At 35.8% G+C, this 24,203-nt stretch overlaps 1 protein-coding gene across 1 annotated transcript in view; it reads left to right on the top strand.

Moving 5' to 3' along the window:
• The window catches only part of LOC150101720 (CB1 cannabinoid receptor-interacting protein 1-like), an 80,033-nt gene that overhangs the window by 7,222 nt on the left and 48,608 nt on the right, over positions 1-24,203 (top strand). The window contains exon 2 of the mRNA XM_090400669.1: positions 13,462-13,559. Within this exon, the coding sequence (XP_090256795.1) occupies positions 13,462-13,559 (98 nt within the window). The remainder of the gene's footprint in view (positions 1-13,461; positions 13,560-24,203) is intronic.

Genomic DNA, 24,203 nt, shown 5'->3' with positions numbered 1-24,203 from the left:
TAAATTTATTATAGTCTAACCAAGTGGAAAATAAACTTCCAAGATCCCTTTGTATGTTTTGTTTTGGCTCAAGATTTCCATGCTTTATTTCATCACCTTCATTTACTCCTAATTCTGATAATTATACTGACCTTTTTTGATGACCTATCTCTGAAAGTTGATCCCACACAGTCTAATCACTCAAACGGCGAGATAATCTTTCTTGGGCACTTCAGTATCCACAATTTGATTGGTCCTGTCTCTAAATTCAGAGACCTCTAATTTCACTGCATGTTAATGTGGGCACCACCAAAAGTGAATCGCTTCGGGTTTTTTTCTGATGTGTCAATTTTATTATTATTATTATTATTGCAACTGGTATGCATACCTTTTATTATTATGTGACACCTCCAAGGAGTCCAAATACTCACCGAGGGGAGGGCATCTCTGCTCTACAGCTCTGTCTCCACCACTCAATTCACCAACTACAACAAACCATCACCTACACCAGTGCCATCAACCACCCAACACTGGTATTTTCATAGACAGTTACAAACATCCATTCCCATGGCTGGGTTCGAACCCACACCCTTTCAGCTGGAGAGCAGATATGCTAACCACTCAGCCAAGGCATCAACAAGCACAATAAGGTGCTGCTCTAGGCTGTCATGTGCTTTCCAAGATTTAGAAACTCTTTAACAGAGGGGAGGCACATGGGACAAAAGAATCTGGCCAGGAGTTTTATCGTTGATTCCTCAATCTTTACATTTAGCATGCATCGATTGGCAGCAAAAAATGCACCGAAGGCTCTTTTTCTTATCTGTAATCTCCAGCTTATAGCTAATAAAATGGAATGTCACTCACTTGCACCATTAAAATTTGCTCACTGGGCTCCGTTTTTTTTTTTTTTTAGTGTCAAAAATTAGCAAAATTATTTAAAGCGATAGTGATAAGTTCTCTCTGACTGATCAAATCAAATTAAATTTAATAACTAGGATCTCTGATATAACTTGTTATCTTCTCAATTTCAACTTCACTCAGTCATTTTTAATGACAAAAATTAAGCAGTAATATTATTATTTTAATTATGTAAACCCAAAATATTTTCATTGTTGAAAAATTGTTGTTGAATGATGTCTCTCTACCAATAATGTTATTAAGAAATGTCTGTAGTCAGTCGTTTCCATCATCATCATCATTTTTATTATTATTATTATGTGAACTCCTTCAAGTAATTAAGGACTCATCAACAGAGAACTGCTTTCAATTCACACACTCCCTAAATACCTGTCATATCTCTTTTTTGAAAACATTTCACTGAACATTCACTCACAGCATCCAGTGGTACCCATTCTACTCAATCCCCATAACGCGAGAAGAACCTGTACCTTGATATGCTTCTCAACCTCGCTCTTATTCAGTTTCTAGAAATAACCCTGTATTCTTCCCCATCTGCATTGAGCTATAAAATTTCAGTAGTGTCTACTTTGACCAACTTACCTGCTTATTGTCGACCCGAAGTTCCATGTTTGGTCTTTAGAGAAGGGTTTTCAGATTATGCAAATAAATAAATAAATACATTACAAAAAAATATATAAAATTGATAAAAATGGGGAGGGAAACCCATGGTACAGATGCACTATAGGTTTGCTAATAACCTTTCATGGGTGGGAACTACATTAAAAAAAAAAAAAAACTCACAGGTGCTTCAGGGTGAGAGATAGAAGAGAGGAGATATGTTTCTATCATATCTCCTCTCTTCTATCCCTCACCCTGAAGCACCTGTTTATGGTGGAGAGGACATCCCTATGATGGTAATGGCCCTTTTCATTCTTACTCTTTTTCTTTGCTTTTCATCCCATATCCTTCACTCTACTTCTCCTGGGTCTTTTTTTTATTATCCTTTCTTCCAGACCATCATCACTGCTATCCAACACCATGTCACTGTGTCTGTCATGTGGTGTAACCCATGGACATCTGAGTCCCCCTTTCCATGGGTCCATGGAAGTGGGGGGGGGAGAAACCTTGGTAGTCTTGAACTACTTTGGCCTCTGCTTCTGCAAGATGGGCAGTCCTGGATGGCTTGGCCAGGATTAATGGGCTGGTGGGCTTGACTACTAGAGTCAATAGTGTTGCAGTAAGCCTTTTGCTCCAGGGATGGGGCTCAAGGCTTGCTGTGATGCTGGTATAGCATCCAAGGTAGCTCTAGTATTCTACTCTCGAGTGCAGTCAGTTGGTGTCCATGTGTTGCTCCTTTGAGCGTGGGAGCTCTGTTGCAGAATAAAAAACCTCAAGCATGAATTCTTCATCCTTGTATGTTTCAGGGCCCTAGCCCTAACACGGTCCCAACCAAGTACTGATACCATAGATACATCATTTGATAACAGAAGTAAGAAACAAAAGACATGATACCAGTATAAATATACCAGTGTTTCTCATCATCCATGCAACAGGTAAAAAGTCAATAGAAAAAATGTCACCCTTCTTTATTCAGAAGGGTTTAGAAGGACTAGCAGAATCTCCCAGAGCAGTCAAGAAACTGCATTCTAGTGATAAACCTCTAGTCAGCAACACTCAGAAAAATTATTAAAGGCTACATCAGTGGATGGAATATCAATTTCACTGACACCTCATACAACACTAAACTTCCAGTTAAGAAAATATCAACAGTAACTCAAACTCATATGTCAATTCCACTATATGATAATTTTGCCATAGCTGACCTTCATGATCTGAAGTGCTTCTCTCAGAAGCACATCACATCAGTCTTACGACCTGTGGTCTCATTTCCAAAACAACTCCAATAATGGGACGTTCAATGACAATCCACTTGTCAAAAAATTATGGCCAATATATCACTGAAAGATAAATTGCCATATATCCGAATACAACCAGATTTCCCTTCTCAGACTAGCCTATACTGCCGACATTTCCAGGTACGAACATATTTCAACAATAGCTTCTGTAGCTGCCAAAACCTAGTGTACCCTTTTCTCATAAGACCCTACTTCACTGCTAATTCCATACAAATCCTTCCAACCATGGAATATTGCTCCCATGTTTGGAGTGGTGCATCAGAAACTAAAATTGCTCAATTCTATCTAGAAGACGGCAATATGACTAATTAATGATCCCTCCCTCACATATCCACTTCAATCCCTTTCTTACACACATTCAGTTTCTGCCTTGTGCCTCTTCCACAGATACTTTCATGGACAATGCTCTGCTGAATTGGCCACTATCATTCCTCCACTTTCCTCCAAAATCATTAGAACAAGAGTCACTGCTAACAACACCCTTTTACAATCCATCTTGAAACTCACCGAACCAACTTCTTCCTCTTTCATTCCATCAACTTTTGTTCTTTGGAACAGTCTTCCCCACTTTGCCTTTCACAAAGAAGAATACAACCTTTAGCCTTTCAAACAAAATGTGAACAGATTCCTTCTTTCTTCTTATCCTCTTGCCCACATGGTACTAATACTGTAGGTTTTGTGACCTTTCATGTGTGGGTCAAATATATATGTTAAAAAAAAAAAAACTCCTTCCATAGAAAAAAAAATGGATACTTCAGTATCCTCTAAAAATAAAAAAATATTATTATTATTAAACTTACCAAAAATTAAAAAAAATACCAAAAAAATTAAACTTACCAAACGATAAATTGGATGATGTATTTAGCATTTTTCCAGAGGAAGAGATGGGCACTAACCACTTCCTAAAATCAATTGATAAATATAAACTCAAAAAGGCTAAGCTCTCAGAAATCAGACAAGTTTATAAAGCCCAAAACAATAAAAAAAAAAAATTTACAGTGGAACTGTTGTGGTTTTGCCAGAGTTATTGATTATATAATTCTGTGTAGAAACAAAAGCCTTCTGTTCTCTCTGCAGGAAGCATATTTAAAACCTAGTGAGGACTAGCAAGTTGATACACCACCTTACGGAATAGAACTAGAAATGGTCCTTCACTTGGTGGAGTAGCTATCCTAGTCAGCAGTCATATGCCTTTCCATCATGTCCTGCTTAATACTGCTCTCAAAGCAGTAATGATTGGCCTATCTATGGGATTTCTTATTACAGTATTATTATTATTATTTGTGTGGAGTCCCCCCCCCCGTTCCTCGACCACCACCTTAGGACTGATTGAGCCCTCCTAATGAGGAATTAAGTACTGTATCCTATGACTGTAGCCTGTGTGTTCACAGGGCCGGTTTGTCTCCATGGAGTCAGAAGACTTATCATAGGAATCCCTATGTTGATACACTGACCATTACACAATACCTATCATACCCCCCATTGTTAAACTAATTCACACGTGAAGCACTCACAATCACCTCTGGCAACACATTTCACCCATTCACTATCCTTCAAGCAAAAAATTAGTCCTGACACACTTGTTAGTCACTCTCTTACACACAATTTCCAGGGTTGACTCCTTTTCTCTTCTCTCCTACACTGTATCATAAAATGTCATCAGAGTCAATCCTATAAAATATATAACTTATATAACTTATATGCTTCTATCATATCTTCTCTCTTACACCTAGTTATTGGAGCCTTCGGTCTATTCTCACATTCCAAAGACCTGCCAAAATCTTTGTCGCTCATCTCTGAATCCTTTCCTCACCACTTCATTATCACAGAATCCAGGCAATGAGATCTGAGCATAGTAGTCCAAATGTGGTCTTATGGATGCCTTATAAAGTGGAACAGTAACTTCCCTATCTTTGCTTGTCAGTGTGTGTTCTTTAACAAGCATATAATTTCATATGCTGTTCTGGCCACCTTTGCAATATGCCCTCTAAACATCAATTCTCTATCCACAATCCCCAAGTCCCTTGCTTTGTCAACTTCTTGCAGTTTAATTTCATTAATATACTACACAGCATGTGATATCCTTCCAAAATGCATCATCTTACACTTAGCCATGTTAAACTGCTAGCCATTTACCTTTACTGATGTTCATTATATTTACTAACATGTTTTGCGTTAAATGAGATTAAACTTGATAATCTTATATTGCAACTGCCTTGGCACATACTTCTGATGGGTCACTTTAATGGTCACAACACTCTGTAGGATAGTGCCAACATGAATGGACAAAGTTGTAACATTGACAAATGCTCGACAATCATGATCTCTCACTTATTAATAATGGAGTCAATACCTTCTTCCATATGCTTATCTGCTTGTATTCTGCATTACATCTTACAGTCTGCTTCCCTGCCATTTTCTGCTGCATCCTGTGGGATAAAGAGAACATCTATGAAAGCAATAATTTTCCTGTTATTTGCACTATGTTTTCACAGGAACCATGTTTTCCAACATTGATGACGAGGTTGACTGGAATCTTGCAATATTTAATGCTGAAGCACTCAATTAAACACCCATCAATGAAGCAGTGAAGTACACTGCTTGGAAAGAAGTCAATGCATACTCCAATGGGCAAGGTACATCATGCCATGTAACGAGTCATGTGTTTGTAGCCAGTATAAACTGAAGGAATATGATGCTTCCAAGTCAGTGCAACTGTGTCTGGGTGAAATGGCTGTGAGGAGGGAACTGGCGAAGTTTGAAAGAGGCATTGTGATCGGATGCCATGTTGCAGGCCTATCAGTTTGGCAATCATTGACAAATTGGGTCAATTGCAGTCAATTATGCATTCAGTTATGCATCAAGCTTTTGTGTCCAAAAGCTTGATGCATAACTCTTTGCATCCAGTGACTCCCAGAAGAACATATTCTGGGAGTCACTGGATATACACATATTACACACCATTCCTCTTATATGACTTCCACATGAATTCAGTTGCAGTCATTGTCCTTCTCATCTCATTCCTGTTGTACAGCATCCACAAACATTCTTACAATCTCGACTCCTTTATTTTATTATTATTATTTGACACCTCCAGGGAGTCCAAAGACTCATCAAGGGAGGCACCTACTCTACAACTCTCCATCTCCACCACTCATCCACCAACTGCATCATTTACACCAACACTATCTACTGTCCACCGTCACCACTAGTATTTTCACAGACAATCACAAACATCCATGCCCACGGCAGGATTCGAACCCACAGCCTTTTAGCTGGAGGGTGGATACTCAAACCACTCAGCCAACCAGGCTGAGTGGTTGGCTGAGTGGTTTTTATTTTCATTTTCAACTTATTTTCAGTTTTTATTTTCAACTTATAACAGCTTTTTTTTTTTCAGATCTTTCTTATAATGTCTATATTATACTATACCAGTGGTCTCCAAACTTTTCGCCATGAGGGCCACATTGGGTACTTCATGTTCAGCAGGCTGTAGTAATAAAAAACTCTAGAACTAGATATATGAGTTTTATTGAAAGCAGATAAAAACTGATTACAGAGTATGTGAGATTGAATTATCGTATATTAATGACAACGAACACTATCAGCAAATTCTCATATTTTTATCACAAATTATAATAAAACCATTAATGTGAATGATGTAACTGTGTTTGTGTTTTTAAAATCTTATTAAAATCAGGTTCAAATTTTGAAGTACTAATTACAAGTAGCGATTTCAAATGTTCATCAGATAAATTTGCCCTGTATTTTGACTTGATATATTTCATTCGGGAAAAAGTTTGTTTGCAAAGATACGTTGTTCCAAAAATACAGATAAATTTACAAGCAAATTTCTTCAAATTTGGGAACTGTTCAGAGTTCAAAACTTTATAAAAATCGATCAAGTTTCCTTCCTTGTATTTATCTTTAATATGTTCATTTGCCTAAAGTTCAATAATTTCCATTTGAAGTTGACTTGGGACATCAGTAACAACACAGTCAAACGGATTTTGAAACAATCTTATTTTTCTAGCATTCATGTCCAAATCAGCAAATTGCTTCTGAAATTGTTGTTTAAGATCTGAAATAACTAAATTTGTAAACGAGAAAGGAAATTCTGCTTCACCCTTTTTATGCAATTCTGCACAGTATGGCATATGAACCAAGTTACAATTTTTCACCTGGCCTTCCAGAAGTATCAACTTTGCTCTGAATGCCTTGATATGGGATAATAAATCACAAACTAAGTTATTTTCACCCTGCAACTTTAAATTCAAATTGTTCATGTGATTCACCAGATCTGCAAAAAATGCCAATTTCCAAACCCACTTGGTATCTGATAAAAGTGGTTCATAACGGTTTTTCTCGGTAAGAAATATATCCTTTCATTCCTGAGATGAAAGAAGCGTGAAAGAACCTTTCCACAGCTAAGCCAAGCGAACTGCAGTATAATATGTCAAGTCAACATACTCAGAATCACATTCCTCGAGAAAAGACCTAAACTGGCAATGATTAAGTGCATGAGAGCGAATGAAATTTACCATAGAAATAACAGGTTTCAAGACACAGCTCATATCAACGTATTTTTCACAAAGTGATTGTTGGTGGATAACACAGTGAAGAAACATTGGTTTTGATATTTCTGCATCCTCACAAGCTTTTGTGATTTTCCCAACCAACTCCATTTTTATACCAGACATGTCTTTTCCTCCATCAACTGGCACGCACTGCAGACGATTCCAGTCCAAATTATATTCTGTTAGTGTTTTTTGAATTTCTTTGAAGATATCTTCTCCTGTTGTAGTATACCATGCATGCTGATTGCAGGGGGATATTCAGTTGTTTGCGGATGATGCAAAGCTGGAAAGGATTATTAGTAATAGCGCAGATGTGGTAGCCCTGCAAGAGGATTTAAATAAGCTAGATAGATGGGCAAATGAATGGGGGTGTCAGTTTAATGCAGCAAAATGTAAGGTCTTGAGGTTTGGGAAACTTCGATGGGATGCTGCATACTCTATGGGAGGAGTTATACTGGAGGAAGTAGGGGAGACAAGAGATCTGGGGTTGATGATTGATAGAAATCTGAAGTTTAGGGGACATATTGCAAAGGTGGTGAAGGTAACACAGAGGATTGCTGCTATTATGAGAAGGACACTGACCTGCAGAGATAAGAGGGTTATCATTCCGTTGTATAAGTCTCTGATCAGACCACACTTGGACTATTGTTCTCAGATTTGGTCCCCAGGATTTGAAGGGGATAAATTAACTGTGGAAAGGATACAAAGACGGATGACAAAGATGGTTTCAGGACTGTACAAGGATAGTTATGAGGATCGGCTGAGAGAATGTGGACTGCAGAGTTTGGTGGATAGAAGAAGGAGAGGTGATATGATTGAGACTTTTAAACTGTTGAGAGGTGGTTACAGGGTTGACACTGGGGAGTTCTTTCGCTTGGTTGATCAGCGGGAAGGAGTGATGACAAGAGGCCATCCCTGGAAGTTACGAAAGGAAACTGTGAGCAAGAGGGTGTGGAGTGGTTTCTTTGTGTGGAGGGTGGTTGAGCCGCGGAATGCATTGCCTGATGGAGTGGTGGGAGCGAGAACGGTCAGTGACTTTAAAGAGTGGTATGATAAACTTTGTGTTTCTCAGGGGGGGACCTCCCCTCGATGAGACTTGACAGACTTTATGTCTTAGGAAGGACCTCCCTCGATGAGTCTTTTGACTCCTTGGAGGCCTGAATAATAATAATGCTGCGAAGTGACGCTAATTCCTGTGTGACATTAAGTTCATTGTCAATGCCACATAAAAATACTACAAGTTGTGAGGTATTACAAACATCAGTTGATTCATCCAGCGCGAGAGAATACCGACTAAAACATTGTGCTTTGCCTTCAACTTGCTGTAGGCAAAGCATAATGTTATTTCCCATATGGGAAAAAATGGGAAATAATGTTATTTACCATATTTTTGACCTGACGAGCAATAGTATTTGGCGAAAGACTTATTATTTTAAAAATATTAAGTTTTTCTGGGCATAACTCAGCCACTGCTTCCATCATACATTCTTTGATGATATTGCCATCGATGAATGGTTTTCCTTTTTTAGCCAACACATAAGCAAACTTGTAACTTACGAAGGTAAAGGCTTCATTTTCTAAGTTTTCTTTCGTAAATAAGCCTTGCTGAGAATGCAAACAACGACATAATGATTCAGATTTATCTGAACGTTCCTTTTCTCTTAATTGCAAAAACGTTGAAGCGTGTTTTGTTTCACAGTGGCAGCTTATATTGTATTCTTTCAACACAGCAACAGTGTCTTTACAAATGAGACATACAGCTTTATCCTTTAAGTTCAATTGTATGAAGAAGTATTTTATGCCCCATTCTTCATTAAACACACAACATTCATGGTCAACTTTTCTTTTCTTTTTCCCATCCATGTTAACCCTATAAAAGAGAATAAATTAAACAATTCTAATTTTTTTTTTATTTATTTAAAAAAAATTTGTAAAAATTACCAAAAAAAATCTTATCACGACAATTTCTATGTGCAAACTGATACTTTTTTTTTTTTGAAATAGCCGAATTCATTTTTTTCCGTTCAGGAAACAATTTGTTTACATTTTTGCTAGTCGTTAGTTTTTTAACCAAATATACACCGACAATTTACATGAAACTTTTTTTTTTAATTTCGTATAACTTCGAGTTTTTTGTCAATGAATACAGATCGGGAAATTTTGTTTTTATTTATTTTTTTTCTCATTAGTTAATTTTAACCGTGTTTTTAAAAAAATTTTTAAGTATTCTTATTTTGTGCGATAATAATTTTTTTTGTTGATAAAAAAAGTTTATTCGGATATAACTTTTTTATTTCATTTTGAATTCTTTTAAAATTTTTTTCTTTGTTAGTCCATTTTAACCAACCTTTTACAGTCAGAAAGACCGTAACTTGGATTACAGTTACTTTTTGCTATTCAGGAATATATTTTGAACACAATTTTAATTAATGCATTTGAAATCTATCAACACCTCGTGTGTTTTTTTGTGGATTCTTATTGAAAAATTAGTCCAATTGGCGGGCCAGATAAAATCATAACGTGATAACTATGGCCCACATCTGACCGTGGGCCATAGTTTGGAGACCCCTGTACTATGCTATCACTTTTAGATATATAGATTTATAGATTTCACATTTAAACAATTTGTCTTTATAAGAAAGATTCCGGTAATTGGACCACATGTTTATTGCGATAAATAACAATAAAAAATAAAAAACAACCCAACAAGTTTCGTAAGTCGTATGACTTACATCTTCAGGGGTCAAAGGTAACTAAAAGTTAAAACACACAAAATGAGAAATTACTCAAAATAGTTCATTCCATCAGTTTTCTAACTGTTCATTAAATTGAATATCCGAATGTAGATTCTGTGCAATGCTAAGTTTGAACAATGTTGGATGCTGTCACGTTCTGTTGTTCACGTTCACATTGTCCGAGATCTGACTGGGTATATTTTTTATCAATGCTGACCAAACTGGGTGTAGAATTAGGCCCTGGTTTTTGTTGCATTGCATTGGAATTCTAAGCATGTTTGTAGCTTCTTTAAATTTCCTTATGAAATTTAAAGAACAATTTTTTCAATGTAAGATATGTTTGTTTTTTGCCAGAGTACATTATGGCTGGTGGAAGTTGTATGGTATGCTAAGCCTGATTTGTATTCTCTTCTTTTTTTGCACGTCTTTTGGGTGTTCGTTCATGCGAATTTCCCCTGATCTTTCCGTCTGGCCTACATAGCAGATGCCACAGGAACAATGAACATTATATACACCGGTTTTTTTAAAGGACTATGTGGAGGTTTTGGGGGATGTAGAGATCTTGAAATTTTTTCCAACAGTAGAAAAGCCACTTTGATGTTATGTTTGTTTAGTAATTTAGCCATTTTGTCTGTAACATTCTTGATGTATGGAAGTGTGATGCTTTAAACGTCATTATAATTAAGGCAGATAAAGGGAATGCAATGGTAGTTTTGAACTCAGAGAATTATAACAAAAAAAAAAAAATTAAAACTCTTCTTGAAGATACTAATACCTATACACCTTTAGACAGAGATCCCACCTGGTGAGCTCACAATAAAACCAATGATCTAATTAAAAAGATACCCAATTGCACTGAAGAACTAAAAAATAACTCTACAATCAAAACACCCATTAGTTCCTAGAATATATGGTGTTCCAAAAATACACAAGATAGATATTCCTTTAAGACCGATAGTGGATGGAAGAGACTCTCCTCCCTCCAATCTGGCAAAACACCTAACCAGCATGATCTTACCGCACATAGGAAAAACAACATCTTTCATTAAAAACAGTGCACATTTTATTGAGAAGGTAAAGGATGTATGCATAGGACCTTCAGACATCTTAACAAGTTTAGATGTAATCAACCTGTTTACAAATGTTCCTAGAAATGAAACAGTAAATCTCCTTGAGGACCTTTTTCCTCCGGACATCTTTATAAACATTGCATAAAAAATACTTTTTTCATGTATCAAAATAAATTTTTCATCAAAAGGAAGGACTGGCTATGGGCTCTCCCTGGCTTCAGCTAACCTATATATGGAACATTTTGAAAATAATGCTTTAAACAGTTATCATAAAAAACTGAAAATCTGGCTACGTTGTGTAGACGATATTTTCATCATATGGCCACGAACAACAGAGGAACTAACTGCTTTCAAAGATTACCTGAATAATATACACAATAACATAAAATTTACTTTGGAACAAGAGCATAAAAAACTTCCCTTTCTTGATATCCTAATAGAAATCAATGAAAAAGATAATAAATTATCCTTCTCCATCTGTAGAAAACCCACCAACACAGGAAGATTTCTTAATGCGGCCTCACACCACCATCCCTTGCAAAAGATAGGTTTAATTAAAACCTTGAGGGACAGAGCTTATAATATTTCAAGCACAAAAAAACAAAGAAATGAAGAACTTCAACATTTAACACAGATCCTCAAAAAAAAATGGTTATGAACCGAAGACTATCAAAAAAATCCTGAACACACCTCCTGCAATTATCTCACAAAAGCAAGATTTCAAGAACACAATCACACTTCCATACATCAAGGATGTTACAGACAAAATGGCCAAATTACTAAACAAACAGAACATCAAAGTGGCTTTTCTACCGTTGGAAAAAATTTCAAGATCTCTACATCCCCCAAAACCTCCACATCATCCTTTAAAAAAACCAGGTGTATATAATATTCATTGTTCCTGTGGCATCTGCAATGTAGGCCAGATGGGAATATCAGGGGAAATTCGCATGAACGAACACCAAAAAGACGTGCAAAAAAGAAGAGAACACAAATCAAGCTTAGCATACCATACAACTTCCACCAGCCATAATGTACTCTGGCAGAAAACAAACATATCTTACATTGAAAAAATTGTTCTTTAAATTTCATAAGGAAATTTAAAGAAGTTACAAACATGCTTAGAATTCCAATGCAATGCAACAAAAACCAGGGCCTAATTCTACACGAAGTTTTGTCAGCATTGATAAAAAATATACCCAAGTCAGACCTCGGACAATGCGAACATGAACAACACAACATGACAACATTCAGCATTGTTCAAACTTAGCATTGCACTGAATCTACATTCAGATATTCAATTTAATGAACAGTTAGACAACTGCATAGAATGAACTATTTTTAGTAATTTCTGATTTCGTGTGTTTTAACTTTTAGTTACCTTTGACCCCTGAAGATGTAAGTCATACGACTTACGAAACTTGTTAGTTGTTTTTTATTTTTTATTGTTATTTATCGTAATAAACATGTGGTCCAATTACCGGAATCTTTCTTATGAACTGATAAACCACAGAAACCTTCACATACAATTTGTCTTTGTCAAAACATGCATATAGTTGTATTGCATGTCCTCACTAGATAGCACGCTTTCATTTCTTGCTCAAAGTAGGACACCCTTTATCAAAGAATCCTATGCATTGTCCTTCTTTCATCTTTATTGCTTTTCTTACTTTTCACTTTTCCATTTTCTCAGTTTCACAGTTTTCAATTTTCTGTTCTCTCACTTTCCTGCACTTTGGTACTTGCACTCAAGTTTTGTTCTTCCACCTACCACATGTTGCCACTTCTCATACTAATTTGATCTGTTACAACTTCTTTTGCTCCTCCATATCTTAATACACTTACTATAAATACCTGTAAATTTTATAAGTATTACATGTCATATTGTAAGTAAAGTTTGATTTGTTTTGTAGTTCTATGAAAAATAAACGATCACTTATTTTTACTTGCAATCATGAAAATTTCTTTTGGGGGAAAACATTAGAAATCTCTATAGTTATGATAACTTTTGTTCATATTCTCTGTCAGAGAATCCATGATGTGAAGCTGTGCACATATTATATGAGACATACTCTGTGTGCGTGCGTGCGTGTGTGCGTGCTGACATATGTACAGCTTCGTAAATTAAAAATTTAGTGGATCTATCAAAATAGTTGTATTAAAGATTCTGAGTAAAACTTAATAACAAACTAGGTATAAAACTATTGCCTGGATAAAACTGAAAGTTCCCTCTCTCTTTCCTCTCTTTCTCTCATTGGTGATAATTATATTATTGAATTTCCAGCCAGATGGTCATCGATTTGACACTCATTGTACAGTTAAAATGACAGTTGATGCTGAGTACATATTTACCCTGACATTCAAGCCTCCTCAAATTTTACGGTAAGTGTTTTTTTTTTTATTATTATTCTTTATGGGAACTTTGATCTCTTTATGCTAAAAACATACTGAAATAGCAAAAAAACGACAAATATCTTTACAAGAAATTTATAACTATGGATGTTTTTGGTAGTTCAGTAATTAGAAATAACCCACTTAAATGATGAATGAAGTATTATGCTATTATCTTGATAAATGACCTGATTACATCTAATTGGAAAGGAGATGGGAAGTAGCTATTTGTTAACTTCATAGGCAGGATTCATATAAAAATAATAATAATAATAAAATATGTATTTAAGAATCACTGCTAATTAAATATATTAATCATAGATTTGTTTTAATGTGGTGAAGTTCTGATGTTTCCAGTAGAATAATATCATTTCTCTCTGCCATATAATCTTTATTTGTTTTGTTTATATGTTAAGTGGGAGATATATTTCACCACCCTATGTGAGACCACCACCCCACTTACTGAGCCCAGAAGTGGCTTGAAAAGTTTCTTGTTCCGCCTCTAGAACAGAATTTCTGAATTATGTAAAAAAATCAATAAAAATCGAAAAGAAAATCCTTAGTCTACCAACAGTGCTCGTGTAATATAGGTTTACAACCTTTCACGGGTTAGAGTCACATTAATAAAACTATTCAGAAAAGTTCATACCACACTGAATGTAGAGAACTAGCTTTGTCTAAAAAACTCTAGGTTTCATTTTATTCTTTTAGAAATTATTACTGCATTAATACTGGTAACTGAAGAAAAATCTTAACCAATTCCATATTGTGAATAATTATTTTCAAACTTATATATATGTATATAGTTGCTTCAGTTGATAATGCTGATTCTCCAACTACACTTGAGTTCAGTTCCCATTGTGGCATGGATGGGTTGTAAAATCGTGCAATGTTCTCACAATTTTAAGCAGTGTGTTGTCTAAATTTTGTCAACCATCACCCCAGATCCCTTATCTGATCCACCTTCTGCAAGATATCTCCATCAATTGTTTACTCTGTATCTCATCCTTACTTTCTAAATTTTGAATGCTTACACTTGGCAGTACCTACCCACTTACACAGTCCATTTAAATCCATCTGTAACATTACAACATCTGCTATACTCATCTTAGTTCTTTCCAGCTTTACATTATGGAGATATACCTCTCAAACATCATTAACATATAAAGTTAGTAGTTGCCTCAAAACTGGAGACCACTTCTAGTGACTGTCCTCTATGGAGATATTTCTTCCTTTCATATATAGCTTGCTGATACCTATCTGACTGGCCAATGTTCTGTCTAATGTACTAATTTGTTATTTAACACCACACATTTTAATTTAATTACCAACTTGTCATCTGGTAACCATCAAAGGCCTTCACAAATCTACATACAGTATACCACTTATGTGCATCTCCCTTCTCAAATGCATTTGTAAAGCATGATCCTTCCTTTAGCAAACCCATGATGTCATCAAAGAGAATGCTGTTATTATCAACCTAATTCTGGATCCTAGCCCCTCAGTGGCAAATTCTCCATACTTGCTGCGCAAGCTCATTAATTGAGAAAGAAGTACTATTTATTTGTTAATAAATGCATGCATTTATTATTATTATTATTATTATTATTATTATTATTAAACAAGACCTCATGGAGTCAAAGACTCATCTAGGAGGTCCTTTTATCTCACACACATCTCATCATACCGGGTCTTAAACACATTCAAACTCCTTGCAGACACCACACTCTCAGGCAAGGCATTCCAGTCATTCACAACTCTGCACGAAAAAAAACCTTCCTCTCACTCCCCTACTCACACCCTCTTTATACAGTTTCCAGGGATGACCTCTGGTTCTCCCCTGATCTCCCACTATTCTCTGTAGAACTTCTCCACCATTGATCCTATAACAACCCCTTACCAACTTGTAGGTCTATATCATATCTCCCCTCTTCCTTCTCTCCACTAGACTCTGCAAATTACATCTTTTCAATCTTTCCTCATACTCGACATTCCAGAGGTCAGAAACTACCTTAGTCAGTCGCCTTTGGACCCTTTCCAACATCTCTTCATCCTTCTGAAAACCAGGTGACCAAATCTGGGCACAATAGTCCATGTGTGGCCTAATCAAAGCCTTATACAATGGAACAAGAATCTCCCTATTTCTACACGTCAGTGTCCTCCGCATCATTCCCAGAAGTCTTTGTGTTGTCTTCACAATTTTGGCGATGTGTCCCCTAAATTTTAGATCCTTATCCACTATCACTCCCAGATCTCTTATTTCCTCTACTTCCAACAATATATTCTCACCAAGCATAAATTCTGCATCCCATCTTTGTTTTCCAAATTTTAAAACCTTACATTTTGCAACATTGAACTCACATCCCCATTTGCTTGCCCAATCACTCAATTTATTCAAGTCTTCTTGCAAGGCCACAACATCTTCACTACTCTTTATGATTCGTCCCAACTTTGCATCATCTGCAAACAACTGAATATCTCCATCCAAATCTTCGCCAATATCATTAATATACAAGTTAAATAGTAATGGCCCTAAAACAGATCCCTGAGGCACTCCACTAGTGACTTTCCTTTTCCTGGATATTGCACCCCCATACACAACTTGTTGATACCTATCAGATAGCCAGTCTCCAATCCAATGCACTAATCTAATATCCAACCCCATCTGCTCTAGTTTGACTGTCAACTTATCATGAGGTACTCTATCAAAAGCCTTTGCGAAATCCAAGAATATTACTGTGTATCCATCTCCTCTATCCAAGGAAGCAGTCACTTTATTGTAATAAGTAAGTAGATTACTAAAACACGACCTCCCTTTAGCAAATCCATGCTGTCCATCAAAGATTATACCATTGTTGTCAACCCAACTCTGGATCCTAGTTCTCACAAGCTTCTCCAACAACTTAACCACAACACCTGTTGTGGTTAAGTTGTTGGAGAAGTTGTTGCCTATAGTTTGATGCTTGAGTTCGATCACCTCCTTTATGAAGTGGCACAATCTTGCCCTCCTTCCACTCTTTAGGAACTTGACCAAGTGCAAGACTCGTATTAAAAAAATATGTCAAGGCAGCTGTCAACTCTCTGGCACATTCCTTCAGAATACGCGGTGATATATTATCAAGTCCCACAGCCTTATTTACATCTAGTTTACTCAACTCTCCAAACACCTCTTGCTCACTTATAGTCAGTCTCTCCTCCCCATCATCAACTGCTCTTAATCTCTCCATGAAGTCACATTCACAAGATTGAAAGATCTTTATGAACTGCTCATTAAGTATCTCCACCACACATTCTGCAACAGCTGTCTTTATACCATTTCCTCCAATCAATGTCATCCTTCCATAATCATTCTTTCTTTTGCTGGCTACATATCGAAAAAACTCCCTAGGATTCTTTTTGGCTTCATTAGCTAACTGCTGTTCATACCTCTCTTTAGCTACTCTCACCAACCAAGTCACTCTCCTTGCCTGGTCTTTGTAGAACTCATGAAATTGGTTACTTCCACTTCTCTTATGCTGCCTCCACAATGCCCTTTTTCTCTGTATTGCATGCTTAATCTCTTTATTCATCCATCTCACACCTAACTTATTTAACCTTCTCACCCGTGGTATACATTTAGACATTGAATCCACTAAATATTTTTTGAAAATCCCCCCAAGCTGCATTGATCTCTTTTCCAGCTAACTCCTCATTCCATGCTACACCTGCAAGCTGTCTCCTGAGCTCTTCATAATCACCCCCCTTGTAGTTCCACATATACCCTTTTTTCACAGGGGTCCTTGCACTGCTGGCAACCACCCAAGTAATCACCTCATGGTCACTTTCACCAATCGGTGGATGATTTGATACCTCATTGATAATTACATCCTCCGATGAGATGACCAAATCCAAGACCCTTAATCCTCTTGTACCCTCTGTTACATACTGTCTGAGGTAGTTATCCCTCAAAAACTCAAGAAACTCATTTTCTTTACTTCCAGTTGCTATCTCTTCATTCCAGTCTATATTGCCATAATTAAAATCACCCATAATGATCACCCTTTTCTTATTTGCTTGGCTTATTTGACTATACATTTCACTATCACCACCATCCACATTACCAGGTCTATAACAACATCCCACCAAGTATTTGATTCTATTCACCTCTATCTCACACCAGCATTTATAAGCATTCCATTTAGGCTTTTATTTTTGTAGACAGAAGACGTCTTAAGCTTGCACGGCAATAATTGAGCTTTGCGTTGTGTATCGAAGACGAGGCCTGCTCGTCTAGTCAAAGCTATCTTGGCTTGCTCGGTTGTAGGAGCTTACAGGTCCTTGCAGTGGCACTGTGATTTCATGTGCACGCATAGCCATTTCACGCGTCTCACTCTGTTGCTTAAACCACAGGCCATACGCAGTCAACGTAGCTCTAGCCAATGAGCTTCAGCAGCCTTTATAAGTCTGCATGTTGCTTGGGAAAATTAAGTTACAACCAGCTTTTTATGATGATGTTTTTGACCAGTTCATAAAGAAGAACCGTAAGGTAGAATTATTTTTTATTTTATTTTTTATTTTTTTAACTAGTAAAATTTATTTGTAAGCTTCTATAATAGTACAAAATGTTGAAACAATCATATGCGTAACCTAAGAGCAACAGCTCATATGCATAAAGTTACAAAAATTTATATAATTCATTTTCATTATATACATATATGCACATTCATATAATATACATATTACATATTATTATAATATAATTACATAATAAAATTGCAGGAGACATGCTAATATGTACAGAGAAAGTTGCATAACAATTAATTAGGAACAAAATAAAACAAAATAAAAATTTTAATGCTATTTAAATAGCATTAAAATTTTTATGACCTTTGAATACAAATATGCTAAAAAAGCAATAATTTATACAATTATTTTGAATAGAGATTCCTCATTTCTGTGGGAAAATAAATACTCTCTGATTTGAGTTTTGTATTTGTTTGGGTTAGTTTCATTTCTTATTGTTAAAGGTAGTGTGTTGAATACTTTTGTCACTAAATAAGTATAACCTGTATATTGCTTCTTTATTTGCTTTTGGAACTATATATTTTAGGCCTTTATGTCTACTAAGGGAAGCATCTTGTTTGATATTTACGTATTCGTTGTCGTTTTTTATGAATAGTATCCTATAGTCGTATAAATATCTAAGGGATAGTATGTTTAGTATGGTGTATTTATTATACATTGCAATATCCTTATATTTGTTTCTAGTTAAGATTTTAATTACTTTATGCTGAGTCGAGACTGAAGGTTTCAGCATAGTGCAATAGATTCCTCCCCAACTTAATATATCGTATTGTAGTGCACTTTGAATCCAGGCAGAATATAATATTTTTAGCATATTTTAATTTAAGAATCTGTTTAGATAGTAAAGTCTGTTTAACATAATCCTTACTTTATTTATGACATCAGTAATGCGGTTTCCAGCTTAAACTACTCTCAATTTTTAATCCCAAGTAAGTTATTACACTGACCTTTTCTATTTTCTCGTAGTTGCGATTTGAATTTGTCCTGCAATTCCAATCATGCAAAATTAATTGTGCAGTGAAGTTCATTTAGCCAGTTGTATTTCACAAGTTAAAATTTACGTATTTAGTTTTTGAGACATTCAGACTGAGTTTATTTGACTGGAACCAATTTGTTACTTTCAAAAGATCAGCATTCATGATGGTTTCCATTTGCTCAGCTGTATCTGTAGAGAAGATTAGTACTGTATCATCTGCAAAAGTATTTATTTTACTGTTTAGTTTAAGATTGCAGAAGTCATTGATATCAATATTAAATAAAATTGGTCCGAAGACAGATCCTTGTGATACACCGCAGTCTACTGTTTTGGAGCTGCTATAGCTGTTGCTTATTTTTACAATTTGTGATCTGGCATTTAAGTAATTTTTGAACCAGTTTAGGGTAGTACCTCGTATTCCTATGACTTCTAATTTTTTTTATTAAAATTTCATGTGATACAGAGTCAAAAGCTTTGTGTATGTCTGGAAATAGTATATTGTGTATATCTAGAAATAGTAAATTTGTATTCAGGTAGCTAAATTGAAAAATATAGAATATCACTTGTAAAATAAATGTTGTATTTGTATGATTAAATGTACATAAATTTCTAAATATATAGTTTTAATTGGTCAGTACAGGTAACTCTCATATAACGCGGTTTCAATATAACGCGGTCTACAAATTGTAGTAACCCTTTAATAAACACAAAAACTTATTCTGATTATAAGACCATCAGTTTAATACACATATGTACAAGAATGTCGGCTAGTTTCACTAGCATACTGTCTAGCTTTGTCAAGACTAAAAAAGGTGAAAAAATAATAAATGCAAAAAAAAATAAAATAAAATAAAAAAATACAGAACCTTTTATAACGGTTAGGCAACCAAATTTGACAGCTCGCGTGTCAATGTGTGCATGTAGTGAGATGCTTCAGTCATTATTGTGAATACACGTTACATAGTTTTTAGCATACTGTAGTTCCGCTATACTTAATGAATTAATCACATTTTTCCATGTATCTTTCAATACTACTCCTTGATTTCTGTTCATAGGACCACTGCTGCTTCTTTGAATATTCGGCATCTGTAATCATCCTCTATATATGGCATTGATCTGTTTTCCCAATCTATTGCATGGTTAGAAGTTGAGAAGTGATGCACCAAACTTGAGGTATCCAATCTGTTGTGATTTACATCTCCAACGTGTTCCTTCTGTCTAATTTCCAAGCTTCTTGAAGTTTGGCCTATATAGGAAAGTCCACAAGTGCATGGTATTCCATAAACACCACAAAAATTATAAATAAATAGTTTAATTAACTAACAAATAGTAATATCAAGACACTGGTCAAAATGAGATTTTCAGCTGCAATAAGGTTAGCAATACATGCTCATGTTTGATTCTGTTTATAATGGTGTCCAGGAGCTCTGTCGGTAATGACAACCATTGTTCCTGCATAGGTCTGTCATGGTTTGGGGGATGGAGGTTGAATGCAGCAACATGTCTATCTAGAGAGTACCAGACATTTTCAATAGGATGGAAGTCAGGACCTGGTTAGCCAGTCCATATGTACAATAGTCTTCTTAACGATATTTGTCCATGAGCCTCACTTTATGAAAACGACCATTACTGTTGAGTATTCCCTGCCACCCACATACAAATGTACATAAGGGTCAGTATAGACATCGTTTCTATAAGTCGAAGTATTCGTGGTTCCGCTACAAAGCCCATCAAGATTTGTGCATCCACCTAATGCGATGCCTCCCCAAATCATCACAATCTTTCACATAAGTATCCCTTTCATGCACATTACTGGAATAGTAACGTGTCCCTGGTTCTGTTCAGATCAGAGCACACCTGGTATCACTTTGTAATACCAGAAAGAGAGAAATATCAGAAATATTACGAAAGCAAATCGGGGCTATAAACAAACGACTAATAAAACTAATACACTGCTCAAAATAATTAGGGAATATTTTATTTTTTTCTTTCGGATAATTATAAATTTCTGCAAATAATTATAACTATTGGGTACCTTATAGATGAATAAATATTTCTTACTTATGAATAGGGTATAATTGATGAGGTATTGTTTAAATAATCGATATTTATTACAAATTTAGCAAATTATAAATTTTAGCATGAAATAATTTTAATAAGAATAAAAACAAGAATAGCCAAAAACGCTTTTGTTAATTTTTTTAATAGGACGTATGGTCTCCATTAACAGCTTTCAAACAGCAGTACATCTTGATTGCATGGAGCGGATAAGATGATCAAACAGTCTTTTGGGATATTTTTCCACCCTTCTATGAAAGCAATTTCGAGCACTTGAAGCGATCGTGGTGCTACTAGTCGAGCAGAAACGCACCTACTTAAAGCATCCCAGACATGTTCGATTGGATTACAATTCAGTGAACAGGCAAGCCAGTCCATTCCTTTAATACCTTCTTCATCAAACCACGCTTGTATCAAATTTGAACGGTGTAAACCAGCATTGTCATCCATGAAAATGAATTCTTGGGCAATTGTAGTAGCATATGGACGAACTATAGGTTCCAAAATCTCATCGCGATACCTTTGAGCTGTTAACGAACCGTTTCTGATAAAATAGAGATCAGTATGACCATCTTGATGTTGGGGTCTTTCACGAACAACCTGTCGATTATTTCTTGTTCCACTTTCACGCCATATCAAGTACGTCGGTTATCTGGTTGCAGACTAAACCTGGACTAGTCACTAAAAAGTACACGGGTCTAATCCTCATTTGACCAACTGCGATGTTCCTGTGTCCCAATTCTTTGGACTCTTGTGATTTGTAGTAAGTGGAATGCAAACCATTGGTCATCGAGTATATACACCTACGTCATGAAGACGATTTCGTACTATCTGTGTCGATACCAGCCTCCCTGTTGCTGTGGCAAGTTCACTTCAAAGCAGAGGCGTAGATAGAGGATGGCTGCACTTTGAACCTTTTTGAACTTTTGTAGTTAATTCTTAAATGCAGTCTCGAGAACTCATTTCCAAATATTGTAATATTACTGCGAATTTTCCTCACAATTGCTGTAAATGTTGCTAGTTGTGAGAGGAGTTTTTCTAAATTAAAATTGATTAAGAATGATCTATATTACTATGAAATAGACTTGGCCAATGTCATCAACGATTTTGCTAACAGAAAAGCAAGAAAAATAACATTTTAGAATGTTGGAATTAAAGTTTTACTTCAAAAATAAACACAGTGCTTTAATTTATTTCCCTATACGTCGTTTTGACTTTTTGTAGTATTTTTGATGTGTATTGAGAGGGTGGCAAACCCAGGGACTGCCCCTGGCGGCAAAAGCTCTAGCTACACCACTGCTTCGAAGTTGTATTGTGACAAGTGTTCGATTTCATCTGGTAAGTAATGACAAATACTGATCGTCTCTTGGAGTTGTTGATGATGGGCGACCTTGACCTTGCCTTCGGCAAACATTTTCCTTCTCTAGAAAGCGATTCCAAAGTCGCGAAATTACGCTTGGAGATACACGACATGCTTTTGCGAAAACTTGCTGCGTTTGTCCAGCTTCTAATGGACTAATGGCTCTCCAAGCCATGGATTCCCTGATATTATGTTGCTCTGCCATTTTTAACAAAATAATGGGTGGTAGGTGACACAAGTTTACAATTGAAGTGATAATTATGCACTGTGGAAGCGAGCGCAACAAGCCACGCTTTTATACCCTTACATGCTAATATGGCTAAGATACGTTTTGACAAGTCTTAAAATGATTTTGTACGCAATTGTGTGTTCTACACTGATGTATTGTATATTAAGAATATTTTAAAATAAATATGTTACATTTGTAAATTATATTTATAACTTTATAATTTACAAGAAAACCAAAATATCCCTTAATTGTTTTGAGCAGTGTAATATCAATGTAAAGAAAAATACTGTGATAGAGAACATAGCAGAAGAATTGAAGGTTAGTTGACGAAATATGAATGAGATTATTATTATTATTATTATTATTATTATTATTATTCTCAACATTTGACCTCCATGGAGCCAAAGACTCATCGTGGGAGGTACTCACTATTGCATACAATGTTCATCCAACCATGTCTCAAACTAATTCAGTGTGTCCGAAGTGGCCTAAGGTAATGTCAATGGTTAGTTTAAATCAGTGATAATGCTGGAATAAACTCACGTAAAATATTATTTTATTAGAATTTTTGCCTAATTTTCAAAGGCATCTTCAGCAGATGTAAAAAGCTAATCGAACAATAACTGATAATTCCAAAAGGCGCCACATAAGATAACTAAAAAAGATCATTAAATTTCCTAATATATATATATATATAAGTGTGCGTGTGTGTGTGATTGAAGATTTACTCGGTTTGGTATATTTATTATTATTATTATTATTCCTGACACCTCCAAGGAGTAGGAGTCCGAAGACTTATCACGGGAGAACACCTACAACTGCCTCAACCACTACACCGAACCTCTACTACGAATCATCTCCATCAACGCCATCTACCGCCCACCACCACCACAACTAGTACTTTTTGTCTGTAAATTGCGTGTGTGTTTTGAAGGGCCGATTTGTCTGTATGCGGGATGAAAAACCCGAGTTTCCGGGAGAAAAAAACCCTGCTACCTCCATGTGAGATCGGCTAACTCACCTTCGATTGAAATCGTCCAGATAAAGATTCCACCCATCCCGTCTAGTTATTAAAAAATTAATAACTAGAACCGAGGTTAGAATAAAAAACTTTAATTACACTACTAGTTTCAGGTGTGAGATAAACACACACACACACACACACACACACATATATATATATAAATACCAGTAACCAATCTAATGAAATTGGTATTTTAAAACACAGAGTAACGTATCTAACACTGAAAAGAATAAAGGCTAAAGTTTAAATAGAACAATGAACTCTGTGAATGTGATGAAGTCTAAGTTTAGACAAAACTAGAGTAATTAAAGTTTTTTTTTATTTAAACCTCGGTTCTAGTCATTAAAAATTGTTTTAAATATATCAAACCTAGTAAATCTTCAATCAAGCATTTGTAATCCTTATGACAAGGAAATCCACCATAA

The sequence above is a fragment of the Typopeltis vanoorti genome, chromosome 11, assembly GCF_054136105.1.
Source record: "Typopeltis vanoorti isolate ZY-2024b chromosome 11, IOZ_Tvanoo_1.0, whole genome shotgun sequence".
Taxonomy (NCBI): domain Eukaryota; kingdom Metazoa; phylum Arthropoda; class Arachnida; order Uropygi; family Thelyphonidae; genus Typopeltis; species Typopeltis vanoorti.
The sequence above is the reverse complement of the archived record's forward strand: the minus strand, read 5'-3'. Positions and strand labels throughout refer to the sequence as shown.